The following is a 25,318-nucleotide window of genomic DNA, read 5'->3' as shown; positions in this document are numbered from 1 at the left end:
CCCTGCTTCTGGCCATCCGGGAGGTTCCGCAAGCCTCAACTAAGTTCTCCCCCTTTGAACTGTTGTACGGGCGGAGGCCCTGCGGACTTTTAGATTTGATGCGGGAGACCTGGGAGGAGTCGGTCTCCCCAACCCAGGGCCTCCTCCAGTATGTCCACCAATTACGGGAATACCTAACCCAGGCCGGGACAGTAGCCCGGGAGAATTTGCGGGCCGCCCAGGCGAAGCAGGAGCGGAACTATAACCAGGAGGTCCGGGCCCGGACGTTCGCTCCTGGGGACCGGGTCCTACTGCTCCTTCCCTCCAGCGAGTCGAAGCTGTTGGCCCGTTGGCAGGGGCCCTATGAGGTGGTGCGGCAAGTGGGACCCGTGACATATGAAATCCGCCAACCCGACCGACGGAAGAAGCTCCAGATCTACCACGTTAATCTGCTAAAGCCATGGTGTGACCGAGAGGGCCTACTAATCGACCCTTGCCTGCCCGAGCCCGAGCTGGGTCCGGACACGGCCGAGACGAAGGGCATGGAGGAACCTCCGATAGGCCCCTCGCTCACGGCAGAGCAGCGTAAGCAGGCTACATGTCTCCTGCAGGCTTTCCAAAAAACCTTCACGGCCGCCCCAGGTCATACAACCCGGGCCTGTCACACAATTCTGACCGAGCCAGGGAAAACGATCAGAGAAACCACCCGGCCTTTGCCGTACCGGATGCGACAGGAGGTAGAAGAAGAAGTCCGAACCATGTTAGCCTTGGGGGTCATCGAGCCCTCCTGCAGTGAATGGCGCAGCCCGGTGGTGCTGGTCCCCAAACCGGACGGTACGCGCCGATTCTGTATAGACTTCTGTCGGGTAAACGCCATCTTGCGGTTTGACGCCTATCCGATGCCCAGGGTGGATGAGCTCCTGGGCCGCCTGGGGGAAGCCCAATTTATCACTACCCTGGACCTGAGCAAAGGGTATTGGCAGATCCCCCTCGACGAAGCGTCCAAAGAAAAAAAGGCCTTTGCTACCCCCTCAGGCCTTTATCAATTTAATCGGATGCCGTTCGGCCTCCATGGGGCCCCTGCGACCTTCCAGCGGTTGATGGACCACCTCTTGCGGCCCCACCAGGAGTATGCGGCCGCCTACTTGGATGATGTGGTAATCTACAGCCGCCACTGGGAAGATCACCTCAACCGGGTCGCCGCGGTCCTACGAACCTTGCGGGAGGCGGGGTTGACCGCCAACCCTAAGAAATGTAGGATCGCATGGCAGGAGACCACCTATCTGGGCTACACGGTGGGAGGAGGACGAATCAGACCCCTGGTAGGCAAGGTACAGGCCCTTGCGGACTGTCCCACGCCCACGACGAAGCGTCAAGTGCAGCAGTTCCTGGGGCTCGCCGGGTATTACCGGCGGTTTATTCCGCAGTTCGCCTCAATTGCCGCACCCCTAACTGAGCTCCTCAAGAAAAATAGTCCCCGACAGGTGCGCTGGACGGCCGAGTGCGAGGTGGCCTTCCAGACCCTGAAGGACCGCCTTTGCCAGGAACCAGTCCTGTACAGCCCGGACTTCGACAAGCCGTTTATTCTACAGACAGACGCGTCTAAGACCGGCGTAGGGGCGGTCCTGTCGCAGGACATGGAGGGGGGGGATCATCCCGTGATATACCTCAGCCGGAAGCTATTCCCCCGCGAGCGCAACTATTCCGTGATCGAGAAAGAAGCCCTAGCGGTGAAGTGGGCCTGTGACGCCCTCCGATTCTTCCTCCTAGGTGCCCCCTTCACCCTCGTCACGGACCATGCACCCCTCCAATGGTTGATGAGGATGAAGGATAACAACCCCCGGATCATGCGGTGGTACCTAGCCCTACAGCCCTATGCCTTTACCATCCGGCATCGGGCAGGCAAGGACCACGCAAATGCCGACTTCCTGTCCCGCCTTGAGGAGATGGAAGGACCTGGCCCCAAGGTATGGGAGCCAGGCTTGAGGGGGGGGGAATGTAGCGGGCCGGTGTGGCTCCCCTCCTCCCCGGAGAGGGTTGAGTCCCGGACACAGGAAGGGGCGGGGCTACAGCAGGGTGAGCCCGCCCCTCAGAGGGTCAGGCGGCGACCCGGAAGAATAAAAGCCGGGCCTCCCAGCTCAGTCAGCTCTCAGCCACCGGGGAGAGCCGACCGGCCTGAGGGAGCTCCTACCGGAGGAACCACCGGAGCCCCGAGCGACTGCCTGGACTGGACGGAGAGCACCCTACCTCGCTCCTGGGAAGACCCGCCGGAACTCCCCCGCGCCACCTACGACGAGGAGCCCGGGGGAGCGCCCCAGCTGCCGTGCTGTTACCTCGAGGAGCCCCCGGGACAGGATTGGCCGGACTTCCCTAAGGACCTACCAGACCTACCCCCCAGCCCGGGTTGGGACGAGCCCATGCAGTGGGACTTCCCGGGGTGAGACACCGTGGACCAGGTAGGACAAGAGGGGGATAGTGGAAGTGGCCCGGGGGCAGCTGACCTCAGTCAGGCTGCTGACCAGACTGAACCCATGTCAGTGTGTTGCGGTCAGGATCCCCACTGACCGGCAGCGGTGAGGACCGCTGCCTAGGGCCCCGGGCCGGGACACAGTGGAGTGGGTGGGCCTGTGTCCCCCCCTGCCACCCCACTCACGGGTGGCAGTCGTCTCCCTCTACCTACTGGCTCAGCCTGCCACAAGAGGCCTGAGCCCCTGTACTGCTTGCTACTGGCTCAGCCTGCCACAAAAGGCCTGAGCCCCTGTACTGTTTGCTACTGGCTCAGCCTGCCACAAGAGGCCTGAGCCCCTGTACTGTTTGTTACTGGCTCAGCCTGCCACAAGAGGCCTGGGCCCCTGTACTGTTTGCTACTGGCTCAGCCTGCCACAAAAGGCCTGAGCCCCTGTACGGCTTGCTACTGGCTCAGCCTGCCACAAAAGGCCTGAGCCCCTGTACTGTTTGCTACTGGCTCAGCCTGCCACAAGAGGCCTGAGCCCCTGTACGGCTTGCTACTGGCTCAGCCTGCCACAAAAGGCCTGAGCCCCTGTACTGCTTGCTACTGGCCCAGCCTGCCACAAAAGGCCTGAGCCCCTGTACGGCTTGCTACTGGCTCAGCCTGCCACAAAAGGCCTGAGCCCCTGTACTGTTTGCTACTGGCTCAGCCTGCCACAAAAGGCCTGAGCCCCTGTACGGCTTGCTACTGGCTCAGCTTGCCACAAAAGGCCTGAGCCCCTGTACTGTTTGCTACTGGCTCAGCCTGCCACAAAAGGCCTGAGCCCCTGTACTGTTTGCTACTGGCTCAGCCTGCCACAAGAGGCCTGAGCCCCTGTACGGCTTGCTACTGGCTCAGCCTGCCACAAAAGGCCTGAGCCCCTGTACTGCTTGCTACTGGCCCAGCCTGCCACAAAAGGCCTGAGCCCCTGTACTGTTTGCTACTGGCTCAGCCTGCCACAAAAGGCCTGAGCCCCTGTACTGCTTGCTACTGGCTCAGCCTGCCACAAAAGGCCTGAGCCCCTGTACTGTTTGCTACTGGCTCAGCCTGCCACAAGAGGCCTGAGCCCCTGTACTGTTTGCTACTGGCTCAGCCTGCCACAAAAGGCCTGAGCCCCTGTACTGTTTGCTACTGGCTCAGCCTGCCACAAGAGGCCTGAGCCCCTGTACTGTTTGCTACTGGCTCAGCCTGCCACAAAAGGCCTGAGCCCCTGTACTGTTTGCTACTAGCTCAGCCTGCTACAAGAGGCCTGAGCCCCTGTACTGTTTGCTACTGGCTCAGCCTGCCACAAGAGGCCTGAGCCCCTGTACTGTTTGTTACTGGTTCAGCCTGCCACAAAAGGCCTGAGCCCCTGTACTGTTTGTTACTGGCTCAGCCTGCCACAAAAGGCCTGAGCCCCTGTACTGTTGTTACTGGCTCAGCCTGCTACCAAAGGCCTGAGCCCCTGTACTGTTGTTACTGGCTCAGCCTGCTACCCAAGGCCTGAGCCCCTGTACTGTTTGTTACTGACTCAGCCTGCTACCAAAGGCCTGAGCCCCTGTACTGTTTGCTATTGGCTCAGCCTGCTACCCAAGGCCTGAGCCCCTGTACTGCTTGCTACTGGCTCAGCTTGCCACAAGAGGCCTGAGCCCCTGTACTGCTTGCTACTGGCTCAGCCTGCCACAAGAGGCCTGAGCCCCTGTACTGTTTGCTACTGGCTCAGCCTGCCACAAGAGGCCTGAGCCCCTGTACTGTTTGCTACTGGCTCAGCCTGCCACAAAAGGCCTGAGCCCCTGTACTGTTGTTACTGGCTCAGCCTGCCACAAAAGGCCTGAGCCCCTGTACTGTTTGTTACTGGCTCAGCCTGCTACCCAAGGCCTGAGCCCCTGTACTGTTTGTTACTGGCTCAGCCTGCCACAAAAGGCCTGAGCCCCTGTACTGTTTGTTACTGGCTCAGCCTGCCACAAAAGGCCTGAGCCCCTGTACTGTTTGTTACTGGCTCAGCCTGCCACAAAAGGCCTGAGCCCCTGTACTGTTTGTTACTGGCTCAGCCTGCCACAAAAGGCCTGAGCCCCTGTACTGTTTGTTACTGGCTCAGCCTGCCACAAGAGGCCTGAGCCCCTGTACTGTTTGTTACTGGCTCAGCCTGCCACAAAAGGCCTGAGCCCCTGTACTGTTTGTTACTGGCTCAGCCTGCCACAAAAGGCCTGAGCCCCTGTACTGTTGTTACTGGCTCAGCCTGCTGCCCAAGGCCTGAGCCCCTGTACTGTTTGTTACTGGCTCAGCCTGCTACCAAAGGCCTGAGACCTATCTAGACTGTTTGTCGCCCAGCCACTGCACCAGGGGGCTTGGGCCTGTCCTAGCCTTAAAGAGACAGGACAGAACCCCCGTGAGACAAGCGGGCCGGTGTGGCTCCCCTCCTCCCCTCAGAGGGTTGAGCCCCGGACCCACCTGTTACAATCCCAAAACCGATCCCTGAGGAACTCCACTGGTAACCTCCTTCCAGCCTGACAGTTCACCTTTCAGTACGACCCGTTGTAGTCTCCCCTTTAACCAGTTCCTTATCCACCTTTCAATTTTCATATTGATCCCCAACTTTTCCAATTTAGCTGAAAATTCCCCATGTGGAACCATATCAAATGCCTTACTGAAATCAAGGTAAATTAGATCCACTGCATTTCCTTTGTCTAAAAAATCTGTTACCTTCTCAAAGAAGGAGATCAGGTTGGTTTGGCATGACATACCTTTTGTAAAGCCATGTTGTATTTTGTCCCAATTACAATTGACCTCAATGTCCTTAACTACTTTCTCCTTCAAATTTTTTTCCAAGACCTTGCATCCTACGGATGTCAAACTAATAGGCCTATCATTACTCGGATCACTTTTTCCCCTTTCTTAAAAATAGGAACTATGTTAGCAATTCTCCAGTCGTACGGTACAACCCCTGAGTTTACTGATTCATTAAAAATTCTTGCTAATGGGCTTGCAATTTCATGTGCCAGTTCCTTTAATATTCTTGGATGAAGATGATCTGGGCCCCCCAATTTAGTCCCATTAAGCTGTTCGAGTTTGGCTTCTACCTCGGATGTGGTAATATCTACCTTCATATCCTCATTTCCATTTGTCATCCTACCATTATTCCTAAGCTCCTCATTAGTCTCATTAAGACTGAGGCAAAGTATTTGTTTAGATATTGGGTCATGCCTAGATTATCCTTAACCTCCACTCCATCCTCAGTGTTTAGCGGTTCCACTTCTTCTTTCTTTGTTTTCTTCTTATTTATATGGCTATAGAACCTTTTACTATTGGTTTTAATTCCCTTTGCAAGGTCCAGCTCTACATGGGTTTTGGCCTTTCTCACTTTATCCCTACATGTTCTAACCTCAATAAGGTAGCTTTCCTTGCTAATCCCTCCCATCTTCCACTCCTTGTAGGCGTTCTGCTTTTTCTTAATCACCTCTCTGAGATGCTTGCTCATCCAGCTTGGTCTACAACTCCTGCCTATGATTTTTCCCCTTCCTTGGGATGCAGGCTTCTGATAGTTTCTGCAGCTTTGACTTAAAGTAATTCCAGGCCTCCTCCACCTTTAGATCCACAAATTCTTCAGTCCAATCCACTTCCCTAACTAATTTCCTTAATTCTTTAAAGTTAGCCCTTTTGAAATAAAAAGGCAAAGATCTATTTTTGTTTATCCTTCCATCTAGTTTGAACTGAATTGGTTCATGATCACTCGAACCAAGGTTGTCCTCTACAACCATTTCTTCTATGAGGTCCTCACTACTCACTAAAACCAAATCTAAAATGGCATCCCCTCTTGTTGGTTCTTCAACTACTTGGTGAAGAAATCCATCAGCTATCGCATCCAGGAAAATCTGAGCCCTATTATTATTACTAGCACTTGTCCTCCAGTCTATATCTGGGAAGTTAAAGTCTCCCATAATCACACAATTCCCATTAGTGTTTACTTCATTAAAAACATTAAAGAGGTCTCTATCCATATCCAAATCAGATCCCGGCAGTCTGTAGCATACCCCAAGCACTATCTCAGGGGACGCTCTAGTAGCTTTCTTTCCCAAGGTGATTTTTGCCCAGACAGACTCTGTCTTATCCGTTCCATCACTTTTTATTTCTTTACGGTTAACCTCATCATTGATATACAATGCTACTCCACCACCTTTGCTTTTATTTCAGTCTTTCCTAAACAGCACATAGCCTTCAATACCTGTACTCCAGTCATGACTACTATTCCACAACATTTCTGTTATCCCTATAATATCTGGTTTCACTTCCTGCACCAGTAGCTCTAGTTCCTCCATTTTGTTTCCTAGGCTCCTCGCATTAGTGTACAAACATCTTAATTTTTGACGTTTGGCTTCACTGACATTCTTTACCCGATTAGACATAGACATTCTACCACCAGTATCACCTATTAGACTGCTATCTACACTACCCTTCCTCCTTATTTCCATTCTCCGACCCACGGCTGTATCCCTTCTTACTTTGTTTTCTTCCCTCTCAATGTTAAATTCCAGCGTGGAGATTACCTTGACATCTCCCAACCATCTCCCCCAAATTCGTAGTTTAAAGCTCTTTTAATCAGTTGTGCCAGCCTCCATCCTAGAAGTCTATTTCTCTCCTTACTCAGGTGAAGTCCATCCTGAGAGAACAGTCCTCTGTCCATGAATGCTGCCCAGTGGCCGTACATCCCAGAGCCCTCCTTATAGCACCACTGCCTGAGCCATCTGTTGATTGCCATAATCTTGTCACACCTTTGTTGCCCTTCTCTAGGAACAGGTAGAATCCCACTGAAGATCACCTGAGCCTCAATTTCCTTAAGCGTTTTCCCCAGCCTGGCATAGTCTCCTTTGATACTTCCCACCAAGAATCTAGCCGTATCATTTGTTCCCACATGAAGGACAGTCAGAGGGTACTTGCCCACTCCCATTAGGATCCTCTTCAGTCTCAGGTCCACATCGCGTATCTTAGCACCCGGCAGACAGCACACCCTTCTGTTCTCCGGATCAGCTCTGATTACAGGCCTGTCTATTCTTGACAGTAAGGAGTCCCCAATCATGTAGACCTGCCTTTTCCTGGTGATGGTGCGATTCTCTGGTCTATCCCCTGTTCCCTCTGGCTGCAAGTCCTCTCGATTCCTATTCACCCTTGCAATCCTCCGCAATCCATCCCGTATCCTCCTGGGGCTCATATCTGGTATTGTCTCCATTGACTCTTTCCCTCTTCCTATAGGACTAGTTGCTCTTCTCTTTTTCCTTGCCCCCTCACCTTCAGCGACCACCTGCTGTGCCTCTTCTTCATTTTCCCACTCTGCAAACCTGTTCCTGAGCTTTATTTCTCTTTCAGTAGCCTGTCTTTTCCTCTGCCTGGTTCTGTTAGGAACTGGTGTGCAGGTGGGCTCTCAGGGTATGTCTGCACTATGAAATTAGGTCGAATTTATAGAAGTCGATTTTTTAGAAATCATTTTTATACAGTCGATTGTGTGTGTCCCCACACAAAATGCTCTAAGTGCATCAAGTCGGCGGACTACATCCACAGTACCGAGGCTAGCGTCGACTTCCAGAGCATTGCACTGTGGGTAGCTATCCCACAGTTCCCGCAGTCTCCGCTGCCCATTAGAATTCTGGGTTGAGATCCCAATGCCTGATGGGGCAAAAACAGTGTCGCGGGTGGTTCTGGGTACATGTCGTCTGCCCCCCCTCTTTCTCCCTCCCTCCCTCCATGAAAGCAACAGCAGACAATCATTTTGTGCCTTTTTTCCTGGGTTACCTGTGCAGACACCATACCACGGCAAGCATAGAGCCTGCTCAACTCACCATCACGGTACATCTCCTGGGTGCTGGCAGACGTGGGACTGCATTGCTACACAGCAGTAGCTCATTGCCTTTTGGCAGCAGATGGTGCATTATGATTGGTAGCCATCGTCATCACATTCCTGGGGCTCTTTTAGCTGACCTGAGTGAGGTTGGTCAGGGGCGCTTGGGCAGACATAGGAGTGACTAGCCAGGTTGTTCCCATCTTCTGGTGAGCACCCAGGAGATGATGATGGCTAGCACTCATACTGCACCGTCTTCTGCAGAGCACCCAGGAGATGATGATGGCTAGCACTCATACTGTACCGTCTTCTGCTGAGCACCCAGGAGATGATGATGGCTAGCAATCGTAATGCAGCATCTTCTGGTGAGCAGCCAGGAGATGACGATGGCTTGCAGTCATACTGAACCGTCTGCTGCCAGCCTAAGATGTAAAAGATAGATGGAGTGGATCAAAACAAGAAATTCACCTGGCAATATGCACATCATGCTGATGAGCTATGCATGGTCACCTGTGCTGATCAGCTCTCCATGCTGGGCAAACAGGAAATGAAATTCAAAAGTTCATGGGCCTTTTCCTGTCTACCTGGCCAGTGCATCTGAGTTGAGAGTGCTGTCCAGAGTGGTCATAATGGAGTACTCTGGGATAGCTCCTGGAGGCCAATGCTGTCAAATTGTGTTCATGCTACCCCAAATTTGACCTGGCAAGGCTGATTTCAACTCTAGAATATCTGGGTTGGAAGGGACCTCAGGAGGTCATCTAGTCAAACTCCCTGCTCAAAGCAGGACCAATCCCCAGCCAGATTTTTACCCCAGTCCCCAAATGGGCCCCTCAGGGATTGAACTCACAAACCTAGGTTTAGCAGGCCAATGCTGAAACCACTGAGCTATTCCTCCCTCCCCCCAAAAAATATTAATGGAGATATACCTATCTCCTAGAACTGGAAGGGACCCCAAAGGATCATTGAGTCCAGCCCCCTGCCTTCACTAACAGGACCAATTTTGGCCTAGATCCCTAAGTGGCCCCCTCAAGGATTGAGCTCACAACCCTGGGTTTAGCAGGCCAGTACTCAAACCAGTGAGCTATCCTTCCCTCTAATCCCCTTCCTGGAGGTGGAATAAAGAAATCGGTTTAAAGAGCCCTTTCAGTTGAAAAAAAGGGTTTTGTTGTGTGGACGGGTCCAGGCTTAAATCGAGGTAACGCTGCTAAATTCGACCTAAAATCGTAGTGTAGACCAGGCCCAAGTCACATGCTTCCACTGTCCACTTTCCTCACCCAGCAGTCTCCCCTCAGAATTCTTTGGTCCTGCTTCCATCTGCGAGTCTGAGCTTTTCCCTTCAGCCTCCTCATGTCTTTGCTCCATCATCCGCTCCAACTCCCTTCTAAACTCAACCAGAGTTTCCACCTGCATCTCCAGTCCTCGGATCTTTTCTTCCATCAGCTCTATCAGGCAGCACTTCATGCAAACAAAACTCTTTTCAGATACCTCCTCCAGGATCATGTACATGCCGCAGCTTCCACGTCCAGTCATCCTCATTGTGTCTTTCACTGCTGCCTCTGTATCGGCATAGCCTTCCCACCTAAAACCTGTTAGTCCAAGAAACACAAACCAAACCACCACCACCCAAAATAAAACAAACCCCCAACAGGCACCAGAATACTGCCAGAACACCACCCACTCCCTTCAATACCCTGTCAATTCCTCTGCCTAGGTCTCTAAGTCTCTCCCGCAAAGTCCCACTGAAACTCCCCAGTTTACAACTCTGTTTGCTGGCTCCTGTGCTGCTGCAGCTGTCTATCTCTGTCTGGCCCCTGTTTAAGCAGGATCTCTCCCAGACCCGGCAACTCCTTTTATGCTGCACTCTGATTGGCTGCTTTCCTGCAGCCTTTCTAGGCAGGCCAGGAGGACTTCACTGCTTCTTTTCTGGGTCAAGGTGTTGTAGAACTATGAGGTGTCCAGCAAGTGGGCTCAAAGGGCCTGGTGCACCCTGTGACAAACATACATTTCTGGGGCCTGGAGGTGTGTCAGGGTCACCCTGCAGTATAACCCAGGCTGCTGAGAGGCAAAGAGTAACCCAAGTGCAGTTGGCAGGCTGCAGTTACATACAGGCACTGGAGGTTTGGCTTGCATGCTGGCAGGCTCTTTGTGAGCAGACCAGGTGGAGCTACTTCAGCAATGCATTGTAAGGTGCCCAAGATTGCAGGGCAGGGGTAACACAGCTGCTTGTTAGTCTGGATTGTACCCTGGTATGTCACACTCACCCAGAAACTCTGTTGTTAGCTGCCAGCTGCTCATTCAAAGCACATTACAAAGGAGGTCAATATCATTATCCTCAATTTACAGACTGCAACAATTGGGGCATAGGGAGGAAAAGTAATTTGCCCCAAATCACCCAGGTGGGTCAGTGGCAGATGTGGTAATAGAACACTACAACACTCGGACCATATCTCAGAGATTGCTGAGAGTGGTGAGGTAACTGGTGGAGAATGGTGTACATGTTTTATTGGTTTTTCCTAGGTCCATATATCTCCTGCACTGTGTCAAGTAAAGAGTAATTGGTTTAGACATCTTTGCAAACCCTATGTCTGTTTGTGTCAAGTCTCACATGTGCCTGAAGAGGTGAACTGTAAGGCAGAATGCCCACAGGTGTGGAGCTCTGGGAGTGTGCTCCTAGGGAAGCCAGCACTAGACTCGGGGCCTTGGTCGTTGGACTGTGGGGTTTCATCTCTTTGAGCAAGGTGCTAGAAAAAGAATCTGCACCCTGAAACTGTGCCTAGAAACCCAGAGGCAGTGGCTGGACTCTGCTCAGACTCTGGGACCTTAAAAGCATACATAAGAACATAAGAAAGGCCGTACCGGGTCAGACCAAAGGTCCATCTAGCCCAGTATCTGTCTACTGACAATGGCCAACGCCAGGTGCCCCAGAGGGAGGAAACCTAACAGGCAATGATCAAGTGATCTCTCTCCTGCCATCCATCTCCATTCTCTGACAAACAGAGGCTAGGGACAACATTCCTCACCCATCCTGGCTAATAGCCATTGATGGACTTAGCCACCATGAACTTATCCAGTTCCCTTTTAAACATTGTTATAGTCCTAGCCTTCACAACCTCCTCAGGTAAGGAGTTCCACAAGTTGACTGTGCGCTGCGTGAAGAAGAACTTCCTTTTATTTGTTTTAAACCTGCTGCCTATTAATTTCATTTGGTGACCCCTAGTTCTTGTATTATGGGAATAAGTAAATAACTTTTCCTTATCCACTTTCTCAACATCACTCATGATTTTATATACCTCTATCATGTCCCCCCTTAGTCTCCTCTTTTCCAAGCTGAAGAGTCCTAGCCTCTTTAATCTTTCCTCATATGGGACCCTCTCCAAACCCCTAATCATTTTAGTTGCCCTTTTCTGAACCTTTTCTAGTGCTAGAATATCTTTTTTGAGGTGAGGAGACCACATCTGTACACAGTATTCGAGATGTGGGCATACCATGGATTTATATAAGGGCAATAATATATTCTCAGTCTTAGTCTCTATCCCCTTTTTAATGATTCCTAACATCCTGTTTGCTTTTTCGACCGCCACTGCACACTGCGTGGACATCTTCAGAGAACTATCCACAATGACTCCAAGATCTTTTTCCTGATTTGTTGTAGCTAAATTAACCCCCATCATATTGTATGTATAGTTGGGGTTATTTTTTCCAATGTGCATTACTTTACATTTATCCATATGAAATTTCATTTACCATTTTGTTGCCCAATCACTTAGTTTTGTGAGATCTTTTTGAATTTCTTCACAGTCTGCTTTGGTCTTAACTATCTTGAGCAGTTTAGTATCAACTGCAAACTTTGCCACCTCACTGTTTACCCCTTTCTCCGGATCATTTATGAATAAATTGAATAGGATTGGTCCTAGGACTGACCCTTGGGGAACACTACTAGTTACCTCTCTCCATTCTGAGAATTTACCATTTATTCCTACCCTTTGTTCCCTGTCCTTTAACCAGTTCTCAATCCATGAAAGGACCTTTCCTTTTATCCCATGACAGCTTAATTTACATAAGAGCCTTTGGTGAGGGACCTTGTCAAAGGCTTTCTGGAAATCTAAGTACACTATGTCCACCGGATCCCCCTTGTCCACATGTTTGTTGACCCCTTCAAAGAACTCTAATAGATTAGTAAGACACCATTTCCCTTTACAGAAACCATGTTGACTATTGCTCAACAGTTTGTGTTTTTCTAAGTGTCTGACAATTTTATTTTAAACTATTGTTTTGACTAATTTGCCCGGTACCAACGTTAGACTTACCGGTCTGTAATTGCCAGGATCACCTCTAGAGCCCTTTTTAAATATTGGCATTACAGATGGGTCCAGTGTGTGGGATCCACACATAGCAGCCTGGTGAGTGTCCCAAAGGGCACCAGGACTGTGAAAGCAGCCAGCCTTCATGCAGCTCCATGATGAAGCCCCGACAAGCTGAAATTTATGGTCACATGCAAGTTTTATGTAAAGGTGTGCGTTTGCTCATTAGATAACTTGTTAAATGTCTCACCTGGGGCTGCAGAAAGGTGTCAGAAGTTAAGATTCTGCATTGCAGTGTAAGGTAGAATGTATGTCATGTGGCTCTTTTTCCATTGGAGCAGGAATGGAGGTCATAGTTGTCATAGGTCTCACCCCCACTCTGACTGTAGGGTACAGATGTGGGGACCTGCATGGACACGTCTAAGCTTAATTACCAGCTTAGATCTGGTCTCGCTGCCACCATCCAGAATTTCTGAGTATCTGGATCACTCCCTTTCCCCCCAAAACCTTCCCCTCCCTGGGTAGCCTTGAGAGACTCCTCCACCAATTCCCTGGTGGACAATGATCCAAATCCCTTGGATCTTAAAACAAGGAGAATTTTACCATCCCCCCTCATTTCCCCCCACCAATTCCTGGTGAGTCCAGATCCAATCCCCTTGGATCTTAAAACAAGGAAAAAATCAATCAGGTTCTTAAAAAGAAGGCTTTTAATTAAAGAAAAGAAATATAAAAGAAAAAAAACCTCTGGGAGACAGCATACAGCTCACCTCAGACAACAGATAAAAAACACAGGATGTTCCCCTGGGCAAAAATCTCAATACACACAATAATACCCAATTTGATAATTCCCTTAATGGCACCAAGACAAGTTACAAAGAAAATAAACATAAACCTATTTATCCCTTTCTAAAACATACTACTCTGATAAGAGGCTGATTTCTTGATCTTTTTCACTCTGGCTGAAACGGAAACTGACTAAACAAAGGAAACTTCCCTCCTTCCTTTTGAAACATCTTGTTCCCCCATTGGTTCCTCTGGTCAGGTGTCAGCTAGGCTAGGTGAACTTCTTAACCCTTTACAGGTAAAAGAGGCATTAACCCTTAACTATCTGTTCATGAGAATAGTATATCAGGGATATTGCACAAGATATATGGTTAAGAATATTCCTTTTCTTGGCAATTCCTTGCTTTTATGGATTCATTAACCTTAACTGATCTTTAAGAAAGTTTTTATTTGCAGAGTTATTACAGGGACTGATTTTACTCCTTTCAAAGTCCATGGGGAAGGTTCCAGAGTGATACATTTGTAATATTCTCTACTTTGGAATAGAAATAGGAATTATAAAGAGTGACCCCTTCTCATAAGAAATTTAAAAAAATATTTGTTACTGTAGGAAACAATAATAGAACTCAAGAAGCAACTTCAGTCTGCCACGGAGAAACTGCACCTGCTGGAGGACAAGGACTGGAAGCCCCTCCCACAGAGGGCACGAGATGAGGAGCTTCAGAGGCTGAAGAGACCAACTGAAAAGGTAGAGACACTTTTACAGATACGCTCTGTTACAACCTGGCCCAGTACCCCTACTATCACCAGTCTGTTAGGAGTGGACCCAAGCACAGTGTCCCATTTGCTCCATGTCAACTGGGTCTGAGCAGAGTCTGGTCACTGATTCTGACTGTAGGACCTAGGGCACACTCCGAGGGGATCAGACAAGAGGTCTGAGCCTTCCTTGGGAAATGTTGGGGGACATGACCCAGCCACCCTGGACCCTGAAACCTCAGATCTCCTGCATGGTCCCCCACTCAGTCACTTTCACATACTGGCATCAGCTGTGAGCACTCCTAGTTTAACCCCATGAGAGATTAAATGGCAGAAAGGCAAAGAACACCGGCTGAGCACAGGAATTTCTTAATTATAGACACTTTGCTCATAAGGCACTCGAGAGCTACAAATCTTTGAAAACAACTGAAGTCCTGAGGAACTCCCTCCCATTGTCATATCTCACCCTCCTGTGAATCCTAGGTCTATCAGAATTTCTCTCTGGGCAGAGTCTGCCCTGCTCAATGTCTCCTGTGCATCCTTCTTACCTGCGGTAATGGTCGGTCCCCTGCACAGAGCAGGAGCTCACTCTTGAGTGAAGTCTCTGTCCTTTGTGCCATGGGCTCCAATGGGAAGCTATAACCTATGGCGTATTGAAAACTGGGTTAAAATGACTTCAGATTCTTTGGGGGTTTCCTTGTCCTGTTTGAAGGCTAGGGGGATCTCTAGGGAAGTGTTCAGTCTGGGTCTCAGCAGCAGTCAGTCTGCAAGGAGCCAACCTAGAGTCAGGATGTGTCTATACTAGAAACTTAACTCGACCTATGTTAGGTTGACTTACAGCCATGGCATTCATTACTGCAGTGGTTCATGTCACACTACCATCCTGTTCGTGTTGTGCATCCTCTCCAGGAGCGCCATCACTGACCCAAGAAAGGCAGGATGTGGGGCTGAAAGCCCAGGATCCCAGCTCCACACAACTCCCTGCTGGAAGCACTGCAGCCACCTGGTCTCTCAGTGTGGAGCTCCTTGCAGGGAGCCCAGGCAGCTCAGGGAGAGGGGAGCCTTGATGCAGCCGTGCTCCTGGCAGGGAGCAGGGAACCAATAGCAGAGGTGAGGGGGGACCCGGGATCCCAAGGGCAACCTGGCTTGGAGCAGGGAGCCCAGGGGGCAGCTGGGCTGTAGCTGAAGCCCCCAACCCACTCTGGGGTGACAGCCTCAGCTGTGTGCGGGTTTCACGTCAATAACCATGAAAGTGACAAGAATGACAGCCAAGAGCTGATGTAAGTAACCCGCGGTGTTCTACATGGACATTGCATTGCCCTAACTACACCGACATAACCCCTACACCTTTCATGGAGGTGGAGTTATTATGTTAGTGTAGTAGGGCACTTACATCGCTGGGAGCAAGTCTGTAATGTGTACACTGACATGAATAGGTTGAGGTAAGCTGTCTTATGTCAGCCTAACTCTGTAGTGTAGACTTAGGGTAGGTTTACACTTACCTTCCAGGTCGACGCGGTGAGTTCGACTTCTCGGAGTTCGAACTATCGCGTCTGATCTAGACGCGATAGTTCGAACTCCGGAAGTGCTGCGATCGACTCCGGAACTCCACCACTACAAACGGCGGTGGCGGAGTCGACGGGGGAGCCGCGGAGTTCGACCCCGCCGCGTCTGGATGGGTGAATAGTTCGAACTAGGGTACTTCGAATTCAGCTACGCTATTCACGTAGCTGAATTTGCGTACCCTAGTTCGACCCCCCTTCTTAGTGTAGACCAGGCCCAAGTCTAAGATGGGGTGAATTGCCTTGCTGCCTTAGGGAGCAGTCTGCTTTGTCACTCTCTGTTTTTTTTTTAATTCTAATGTTGTTTTGAATTCTACAAAATAACAGTATTATGCTGCAATTTTCCAGCAAGGGTATTTTATTTTTTTATCTAACTTTTCTGTGTGTAAGCCATGAACATAACAGTTGCCTTCTGTCATGCAGACCACACCCCTGTCACGCTACTGTTCTGGTAGCAAAACCATCGTTCCATGAGGTGGGCCAGTGGTTGAGACACAATCAGAGCTGATCACTCTGGATGCTTTTTGATGGCTTCCCCTGGATAGTCCTGCACCTTTCCCAATAGGGCAGCTGTGTGGAATGCAGTACAATAGGCTAACCTTAGGCAAGCTTCATTGGGTGTTCAACGCATAATACAAAATGGAGTTCATAATGTGAGAGAGTACGATAGGTCTGTTTCAAGAGTAACACTATATAAAAATGATATTAAAGGTGAAGCTTCAACGATGCAGTGAGGATCAGCTGAAACTGAGTTTTGTTTCTGCATGCACATACACGCGCACACACATATAAAATTTGTTCAGTTTTAATGCTTGTCATCTCACCTTTTGTGACCAATTGATTGTATTCTCCATCAATAAGTTCTAGCTCTTATTGCCCTTCTGGGGAACTTTAAAGAAAGAATCCCTCAGTTTCCAACACTTCGGTTCCTTGGAAGTTTAACCTAAATTTTGTATTTCTGTCTTTAAATTTTTTTAAGTACAACAGTCATCAGAGGACTTTCACTTTTGCATTATTGAGTGTGCTCTCAACTGCAGCTTCATCATAGCAGAGTGTTTTGCCCTGGTATTATTTCAGTGTCTGAAGAATTACTTCTGATATGTAACAAATGGAATATGAACTTCTGAGGATCCAGACACAAATATTTGAGTAAATGAGGAAGCAAAATGAGAAAAGGAAAACAGAACCAACAAACCAACCAAAACCTTCTAAATGACCATGGCAATGGAAATGGCCAGTGACTTTTCCAAATATTCTCACTTCTCTTCTCAGTCACCTGGATCTCAATGGAAAAGCTTCTCCCCTGGAAAGAAGATTGCTGTGGAGACAGAGCTACAGGGACACAAAGGTAACAGAATGGGCCTGGTGTCCATGCATCAGGATTTTGGTATTTATGGAGTTACCAGGATGGATCAGCACCTGGGAGCAACCTATCAGTGTCTGTGTAACTGAAATCACTCAGCTCAGCCCATCCCCACACTGATCCCTTACTGTCACTGTTTGTTACCCTCTTCCCTGTGCCTTGGTCCTAAAAGGAGTCCTCTCACTCCTGGCTGAGCCCCTGATTCTCTCCAGCAGGCAAACAGCCTGTCCCCTGTGACCCTGCTGCGATTGGGGGTCTTGGCCAGTCTCAGGAAATGTCCATTCTTAGACACAATCCCTTTTCCTTGTAGCTTGTTTTCACATTTCTACACTCAGATTAGCACTTTGATTTTACATCACCCCAGCCAAACACAGGAGCCTAGAAACTGGTGTGAAATCTAGGTCATAAAATCACATTTCTTTGTCCTTCCTACTGTATTGGGGCCGGCTCTGGCCCCCGGAAGGGGCGGGGCCTTGGGCAGAAGGGGCGAGGATGGGGGGGTCAAAGCCAGTCCCAGCCCGCCCTGTACCGGTAAGTGCCCTCCCCCTCTCTCGCCAGGGTAGCAGCAGCCGCCGGGGGCTCTGGCAGCTATTTAAAGGGCCCAGGGCTCAGCTGCCACTACCGCCCCAGGCCCTTTAAACCGCTGCTGGAGCCCCCAGCTGCCGCTGTTACCCCAGGGCTCTGGCAGTGGAGCTCCAGGGGCTATTTAAAGGGCCCAGGACTCCGCTGTCTCTACCACCCCGGCCCTTTAAATTGCTGCCTGGGGAAGCCAGGCCGCCCCGGTACAGCACATCGGCTCTTGCTGCTACCCCATACCGGGGTGTATTGGCTGACTTTCACCTCTGGATTACACCCTAATTTGCAAAAGTGCCCTTGATTTTGGGTGACCAAGTTAGGATACCTATGACCTGCTTTTCATTAGTATTAAGGAGCAGTGCTTCCCATTCAACTAAAAAGGGTGTCAGCATCAGCACCTCTAAAAATGAAGGAACCCATTGCCCAAGAATAATAATTTTATGAAGAGTTTTTACCCTAGGACAGATTTCACTCCCTATCCATCTACAACTAAACTAGCTTTTAGGAAGCCACAAAGAACTCAGTGTAAAACTGGCTCTCAGGATGAGTGGTTTTATGAGATGGAGGGAGCTGTAACTGAGTTTTGTAGTGAGAGTTTTCTTTCCATTTCTTAGCTGGGAAGGAAATGGACAGCAGGGGACTATCATGTAAATAACCCATACTCCATTTACCTGCAGAGAAAAAAAACAACAGAAAGCGAGTGTCCAAGAAACAGGAGTCTAAAAGTCATGTCATTCATGCCAGCGAAGAGGCATCTGTTCCCAATCAATCTTACCTGGACTCGATAATTCACCAAATCAGAATTACAACAGAGGATGCTGAGCACAATAAGGTAGACAATGACAATTTTGTGTAAACAGTTACACTCCTGTGTGGAAGTGAATTGGTTCCAAGGTCCCATCCATCAGTGCCTGGCATGAGTGCCTGATTCCTTGCACAAAGGCCAACATTCACCTCTAGGCATTTTAGCCAGAATGGTGCCCACTGGACAGTGTGGGGGTAGGAGGGAGATGGATGAGAGAAAGTAGAGAAACATAAAAGGAAACTATCAACAAGGACTCTGAAAGGAATTGGATTATCCTTGGGACAAAATGAACCCCAGCCTCTTAGCAAGGTCGCAGTCCTTTTCCTTTTTAGAATAACTTCGGCGAAGAAACTGAAAAAAGGACTGAACACACCAGAAACAGACTGACTGGATAGAAAGCTTATAAACAAAGGCACTGAAACTACAAAAAGAGTTACCAAAATTTGGAGGGTGAGCTAGGGGATGGGCAGAGGTCCAGGGCAGGAGGAGGCAAATTCTGAGAGAGTAATTGGGGTAGGTAGGAAATAATTATATCTCATAAATGTTCAGACTACTGTGCAAAAGGCCACCGGCAGGCCCGGATTAACTTTTCTGCAGGCCGGGGGCTATTAGATTTTGTGGGCCCCCTAGGCTCCGGGGTGGGGCCAAAAATGTGGGGCTCAGAGTGCAGGAGGGGACTGCAGGTTGAGGCACGGTGTTGGGTGTAGGAGGGGATGAGGGCTCTGACTGGGGGGGCAGGATCTGGGTTGGGGCTGGGGCCAAGGGGTTTGGAGTGTGGGAGGGGGCTCAGGGGAGGAGGTTGGGGTGGGGTGTGAGATCTGGGAGGGAATTAGGGTGCTGGAGTGGGCTGGGTTGTGGGCATGAGTTAGAATGTGGGAGGGGACTCGGGGCAGGAGGTTGGGGTGGGGTGCTGGGCCTGGGAGGGAATTAGGGTGCGTGAGGGGGCTGCAGGTTGAAGCAGGGGGGTGGGTGCAAAAGGTGATGAGGGTGCTGACTGGGGGTGCAGGCTCTGGGGTAGGACTGGGGATGAGGGGTTTGGAAGTGGGAGGAGGCTCAGGGCTGGAGGTTGGGGTGGGGGTCTGGGAGAGAGTTAGGGTGCGTGAGGGGGCTCAGGGCTGGGGCAGGGGCTGGAGGTGTGGGGTGCTTACCTGGGGCAGCTCCCATTTGGTGGTGCACTGGGGTTGAGGCAGAAAACTTGCCTGCCCTGGCCTGCGCTGCTCCTACCTGATGGCGAATGGTGCCAGGCGAGCAGGCGCAGGGGTAGGGGGAAGAGTGGAGGCACCCTGGGGAGGCACCTGGGGGCACCCAGCTTTAACAATTAACAATAAATGTCTTTGGCTGCGGCCCCACGGAGGGGCAAGCAGGTGGCTCTGTGAGCTGCCCTGTGCTCACCTGCTGGCACCGCCCCCCACAGCTCCCATTGGTTGGCAATCACAGCCAATGGGAACTGCAGAGGCAGAGCCTGCAGGCAAGGGAAGCATGTGGACTGAGCTTCCCAGCGCTTGCAGCTCCAGCCCAGAGGGGGAACAGCAGGACGCGGAGCCTCCCCCCGTCCCTCTCCCCACCAGACAGGGCCAGATAATGCTCTAGCCACTTGACTTTAGTCCGTTGGCCAGGACTGGATTAAGAAAGGGGCTCTAGTGGCTGCATCCCAGGCCCCAGGACTAAGGGGGCCCCGCAAAAATATCTGGACTTTTGGCAGCCCAAAGATCTTTTTGCGGGGCTCCCCTTAGCCCTGGGCCCTGGACTGCAGCCCCTAAAGCCCCTTTCTTAATCCAGTCCTGGCCAACGGACTAAAGTCAAGTGGCTTGACCCAGTGCCCTGGGGTCAATTAGTAGAAAGACTGAGCAATGAATCAGGTCCCACGTTGTTGTACAGTAAGGGAGAACTGCAATGTTTTCTCTGTCACAATGTTCACAGATTATGACTAACCCCACTGTTGTCCAACCCACCTAAAGTCCCCAGCCCTCTCTCTCTGAAGGCCTGGATGAAGGCTTCTCCATGATGCTTGCTAATAAGAGGGGCTTCTCCACACTCATTGCATGGCTTGGCTCCTGGGTTCTTTAATTTGGCTCCTGGTGCCACCACTGCAGGTCACTCCTGGGGCACTGTCCTTTGGGAATCTAACTAAGGCTTTGTCTACACCAGGGGTAGGCAACCTATGGCACGTATGCCAAAGGCAGCACGCGAGCTGATTTTCAGTAGCACTCACACTGCCCGGGTCCTGGCCACTGGTCCGGGGGGGTCTCAGCATTTTAATTTAATTTAATTTTAAATGAAGTTTCTTAAACATTTAAAAAACCTTATTTACTTTACATACAACAGTAGTTTAGTTATATATTATAGATTTATAGAAAGAGACCTTCTAAAACGTTAACATGTATTACTGGCACACGAAACCTTAAATCAGAGTGAATAAATGAAGACTCAGCACAGCACTTCTGGAAGGTTGCGGACCCCTGGTCTACACTAACAATGTTAAAGTACTGCTGCAGCAAACATTGCTGTGTAGTCACAGCAACAGCACCAGGAGAGAGCTCTTGAAGTCTTTAAACCATGATTTTAGGACTTCAATAACTCAGACATAGGTCAGGGGATTGTTACAGGAGTGGGTGGGTGAGATTCTGTGACCTGCATTGTGCAGGTCAGACGTAGGAATCAAGCCCCTACAAAATTTCCCATTGGCTTTTGTAGGAGTTTTGAGTCTGTTCTGTCCCTGTTCCGCTCCCTAAGCAGGCTGGGAAATGGTGTCCAGAGGCCCTGGAGCCAGTGTTGCTGTAGTCCAGAGAGTAGGACCCCAAGGAGGCTCAGTTCAGTGCTGCAGGAGCTACCAAGCTCCACAGGGGTTTACATTGACATCAGTTCAAGTTTTATCATGGAAAAGGAAGTTTAAATCAAATGAAGAACATCCACAGTGTTGGGCACCAGTTTTGCTAACTGATTTTAAGTTAAATGGGCTTCACTTGGAAAACAGAGGAACCCTTAGCAACAAGTTATCTGAAGTTTGTTGTCTTTGATTTTCCCTTTTAGGTGGACGTAGCAGGCCTTAGGCGAAGGTGAGTTGGGAGTTGCTTTTCACTGCACTATGTCAAGCTCACAAACAACATATTTGCAAGCTGAAAATAAGACCAGGCCAGTCACAGTCACTGTCCCTCTGTCCCCAAGGCGCGGGGGTGTTTCACTTCTTACTAAAGTGATTTAATTCCTCAGGAGGGTGGATCATTCATGCTAGGGAATGAAAGGGAAAATCATTTTAGGAATTCCCTCTGCCATTTGGAGAGGTCCTACTCCCCCTTCCCAGTTAAAGTTCTGAGCTACATGCTAAAGGCACTTTCTCTCTGGGGACTTGGTTTCATGATGCAGCAGTGCAGGAGTGATGGGATTAAATGTTATGTTTAGATTTGAAGTTTCCATGTCTTCAAAAGAATCACTTGACCCTGGACTGAGAAGTGGGAAGCATTTAGCATCTTCTGACCACACATGGATTGTGCAGGTCGGCTCCAAGGAAAACAAAAGTGAGTAATGGCCTGTGCCTCCGGGAGCACTTCACTTATCATCTGGATTTGCGAGAGGACTAAAACAATGTATCTGTGTAACTACACCTGTTATCCATTCAGTTACTGACCTCTGCCGATGCTCACAATGTTCTCCATTTGGGGAGTGGGCTTTGCTCTCCCATTCCCTGGGTGCTAAAAGGAGCCTTTTCACGCCAGACTCCTTTCCAGACTCCTGATCTTTGGTCAGAGTTCAGGGAAATGCTGGCCTCAGCTTAGATATCTCCAATGCCAATGTGGGGATTCGCAAGGGAGTTCAGTAAAAGCCACGTTTCCTTACCAAAGAATGTTCAGAGTGAAAAGACAAAATGAAAGGGAGCATGAGAAAATGGCACAAACTTAGCCTCTCACTTTGGGAAGGACCTCCAATCAGGCGCCAAATTATTGACAGTGTCTGGGCTAGGCAGGAGGGATAACAGATTGACACAACATAGAAAATGCGCTTTTCTCCAGCAGGCAGCCTGTGTGTCACCTCTTTCCGAGGAAGGACTCTGGGATAATTAGAGGTCACTTCTGGGAATGTGGAGCCTCGTGGTGACCCTAAAACAATAATTATGGGAAGACCCTTTCTTTAGCATGGCCTGGACAGGTTCAGCCTGAGAGATGAAGCTACAATAAGATCTAAGAAGCTGAAGCAAGAAATATTTAAACTATAAATAAGGCACACATTTTTAAAGGGATGGTAACTAACCATTGGAACCAATTGACAAGGGTTGAGGTGGATTCTCACAGTCTACAAAACAAGATATACCTTTTAAAAAATGAAAAAGGTCTATTCTAATTCCAAATAAATTATTCTGGGAAATTCCTCTGGCCTGTGTTCCACAGGAGGTCAGACTAGGTGATCACAATGATCCTTTCTGGGTTTGAAATCTGTAATTACTGGCTCTTGGTAGCCATCAATCTTGGCCTAGGGAGGTCGTCAAAATATCAAGGTAAAAGTGACTCTTGGGCTCAGTAATTTGGTGGAGTGGTGAGTTTGGTAGCAGACACTGTTGGTGACATGTGTTGAGAGATGCTGGTACCATCTGGCAGCAGAGAAAGGGGCTGTCAGCAGAGAGAGGATTCCTCAGAGGAGAGGAGGATTGAGTAAGTAACACCAGAAAAAATTTTGCTCCTAGAGAGAGAAAGTGCTGGAGAGAATGTGTCTGAGAAGCAGAATGGGGCTTCAAGTCATGTTGTTGAAGAGACGCAAACTCTGAAACGTGGTATCAGTGAAACATCTCGGGACCTGACACCTCCCACTCTGAATCCATCAGTGGAGGAAGCTGAGGACAACCAGGTAGATATTGGTTATATAATGTAAATATGCAAACTATTATGAGGAAGTCCACTTCCATAAATTCAAATGGCTTGACGCAGTGCCCTGGGGTGAGTCAGTAGGAAGTCTGGGCGCTGTATCTGGTCCCATGGTCTGCATATTGTTATACACTAAGGGAGAACTCAAATGTACATGTTTTCTCTGTTACAATATTAACAAATAAGGTCTAACCCCATTGTTCTCCAACCGAGTCAAAGTCCCCAGCTATCATTTCCACTTTGTCTGGAGCTTCAGCCTACCAGTAATTGCCCTTCCGTCTCATATAAAAACTAGGATGCTACAACTTTGAAATGGGAGAGGAATATTTTTTGTCACTCTCCCAAAACACAGAAATGTCTGGAATTCTATTACAGACAAGTATCAGAGGGGTAGCCATGTTAGTCATAGAATCATAGAATCTCAGGGTTGGAAGGGACCTCAGGAGGTCATCCAGTCCAACCCCCTGCTCAAAGCAGGACCAAACCCAACTAAATCATCCCAGCCAGGGCTTTGTCAAGCCCGACCTTAAAGACCTCTAAGGAAGGAGATTCCACCACCTCCCTAGGTAACGCATTCCAGTTCCTCACCACTCTACTAGTGAAAAAGTTTTTCCTAATGTCCAACCTAAACCTCCCCCTCTGCAACTTGAGACCATTACTCCTTATTCTGTCATCTTCTACCACTGAGAACAGTCTAGATCCATCCTCTTTGGAACCCCCTTTCAGGTAGTAGAAAGCAGCTATCAAATCCCCCCTCATTCTTCTCTTCTGCAGGCTAAACAATCCCAGTTCCCTCAGCCTCTCCTCATAAGTCGTGTGCTTCATCCCCCTAATCATTTTTGTTGCCCTCCGCTGGACTCTCTCCAATTTATCCACATCCTTCTTGTAGTGTGAGGCCCAAAACTGGACACAGTACTCCAAATGAGGCCTCACTAGTGCTGAATAGAGGGGAATGATCACATCCCTCGATCTGCTGGAAATGCCCCTATTTATACAACTCAAAATGCCATTAGCCTTCTTGGCAACAAGGGCACACTGTTGACTCATATTCAGCTTTTCGTCCACCGTAACCCCTAGGTCCTTTTCTGCAGAACTGCTGCCCAGCCATTCGGTCCCTAGTCTGTAGCAGTGCATGGGATTCTTCCGTCGTAAGTGCAGTACTCTGCACTTGTCCTTGTTGAACCTCATCATATTTCTTTTGGCCCAATCCTCTAATTTGTCTAGGTCCCTCTGCATCCTATCCCTACCCTCCAGCGTATCAACCACTCCTCCCAGTTTAGTGTCATCTGCAAACTTGCTGAGGGTGCAGTCTACACCATCCTCCAGATCGTTAATGAAGACATTGAACAAAACCGTCCAAAGCACCGACTCTTGGGGCACGCCACTTGATACCGGCTGCCAACTAGACATGGAACCATTGATTACTACCCGTTGAGCCCAACCATCTAGCCAGTTTTCTATCCACCTTACCGTCCGTTCATCCAGCCCATAGTCGGGATCTGTAAAAGCAGCAAAGAGTCCCGTGGCACCTTATAGACCAGGGGTAGGCAACCTATGGCACGGGTGCCGAAGGTGGCACACGAGCTGATTTTCAGTGGCACTCACACTGCCTGGGTTCTGGCCACCAGTCTGGGGGCCTCTGCATTTTAATTTAATTTTAAATGAAGTTTCTTAAACATTTTAAAAACCTTATTTACTTTACATACAACAATAGTTTAGTTATATATTATAGACTTATAGAAAGAGACCTTCTAAAAACATTAACATGTATTACTGGCACACGAAACCTTAAATTAAAGTGAATAAATGAAGACTCGGGACACCACTTCTGAAAGGTTGCCGACCCCTGTTATAGACTAACAGACGTATTGGAGCATTAGCTTTTGTGGGTGACAAGTTCATGTAGTGTCTCTCCCCTGGCATGGCTGAAGCCACCTAACTACTGCCTGCTAATCGGAGGAGATTCTCCTCCATCCTTGTTCTGGATTTGGCTCCTGAGTTCTTTATTTTGGTACCTGATGTCGCCACCAAGGTGACACTTCT

At 49.4% G+C, this 25,318-nt stretch overlaps 1 protein-coding gene across 1 annotated transcript in view; it reads left to right on the top strand.

The window, feature by feature from the left end:
- Positions 1 to 25,318, top strand: part of LOC123371173 — a 71,129-nt gene that overhangs the window by 14,603 nt on the left and 31,208 nt on the right. The window contains exons 2-7 of the mRNA XM_045018472.1: positions 13,971 to 14,108; positions 16,951 to 17,026; positions 18,295 to 18,449; positions 21,453 to 21,478; positions 21,822 to 21,937; positions 23,098 to 23,258. Of these exons, the coding sequence (XP_044874407.1) occupies positions 13,971 to 14,108; positions 16,951 to 17,026; positions 18,295 to 18,449; positions 21,453 to 21,478; positions 21,822 to 21,937; positions 23,098 to 23,258 (672 nt within the window). The remainder of the gene's footprint in view (positions 1 to 13,970; positions 14,109 to 16,950; positions 17,027 to 18,294; positions 18,450 to 21,452; positions 21,479 to 21,821; positions 21,938 to 23,097; positions 23,259 to 25,318) is intronic.

The sequence above is a fragment of the Mauremys mutica genome, chromosome 5, assembly GCF_020497125.1.
Source record: "Mauremys mutica isolate MM-2020 ecotype Southern chromosome 5, ASM2049712v1, whole genome shotgun sequence".
NCBI classification, from domain to species: domain Eukaryota; kingdom Metazoa; phylum Chordata; order Testudines; family Geoemydidae; genus Mauremys; species Mauremys mutica.
This window is presented reverse-complemented; position numbering and strand designations above follow the sequence as displayed.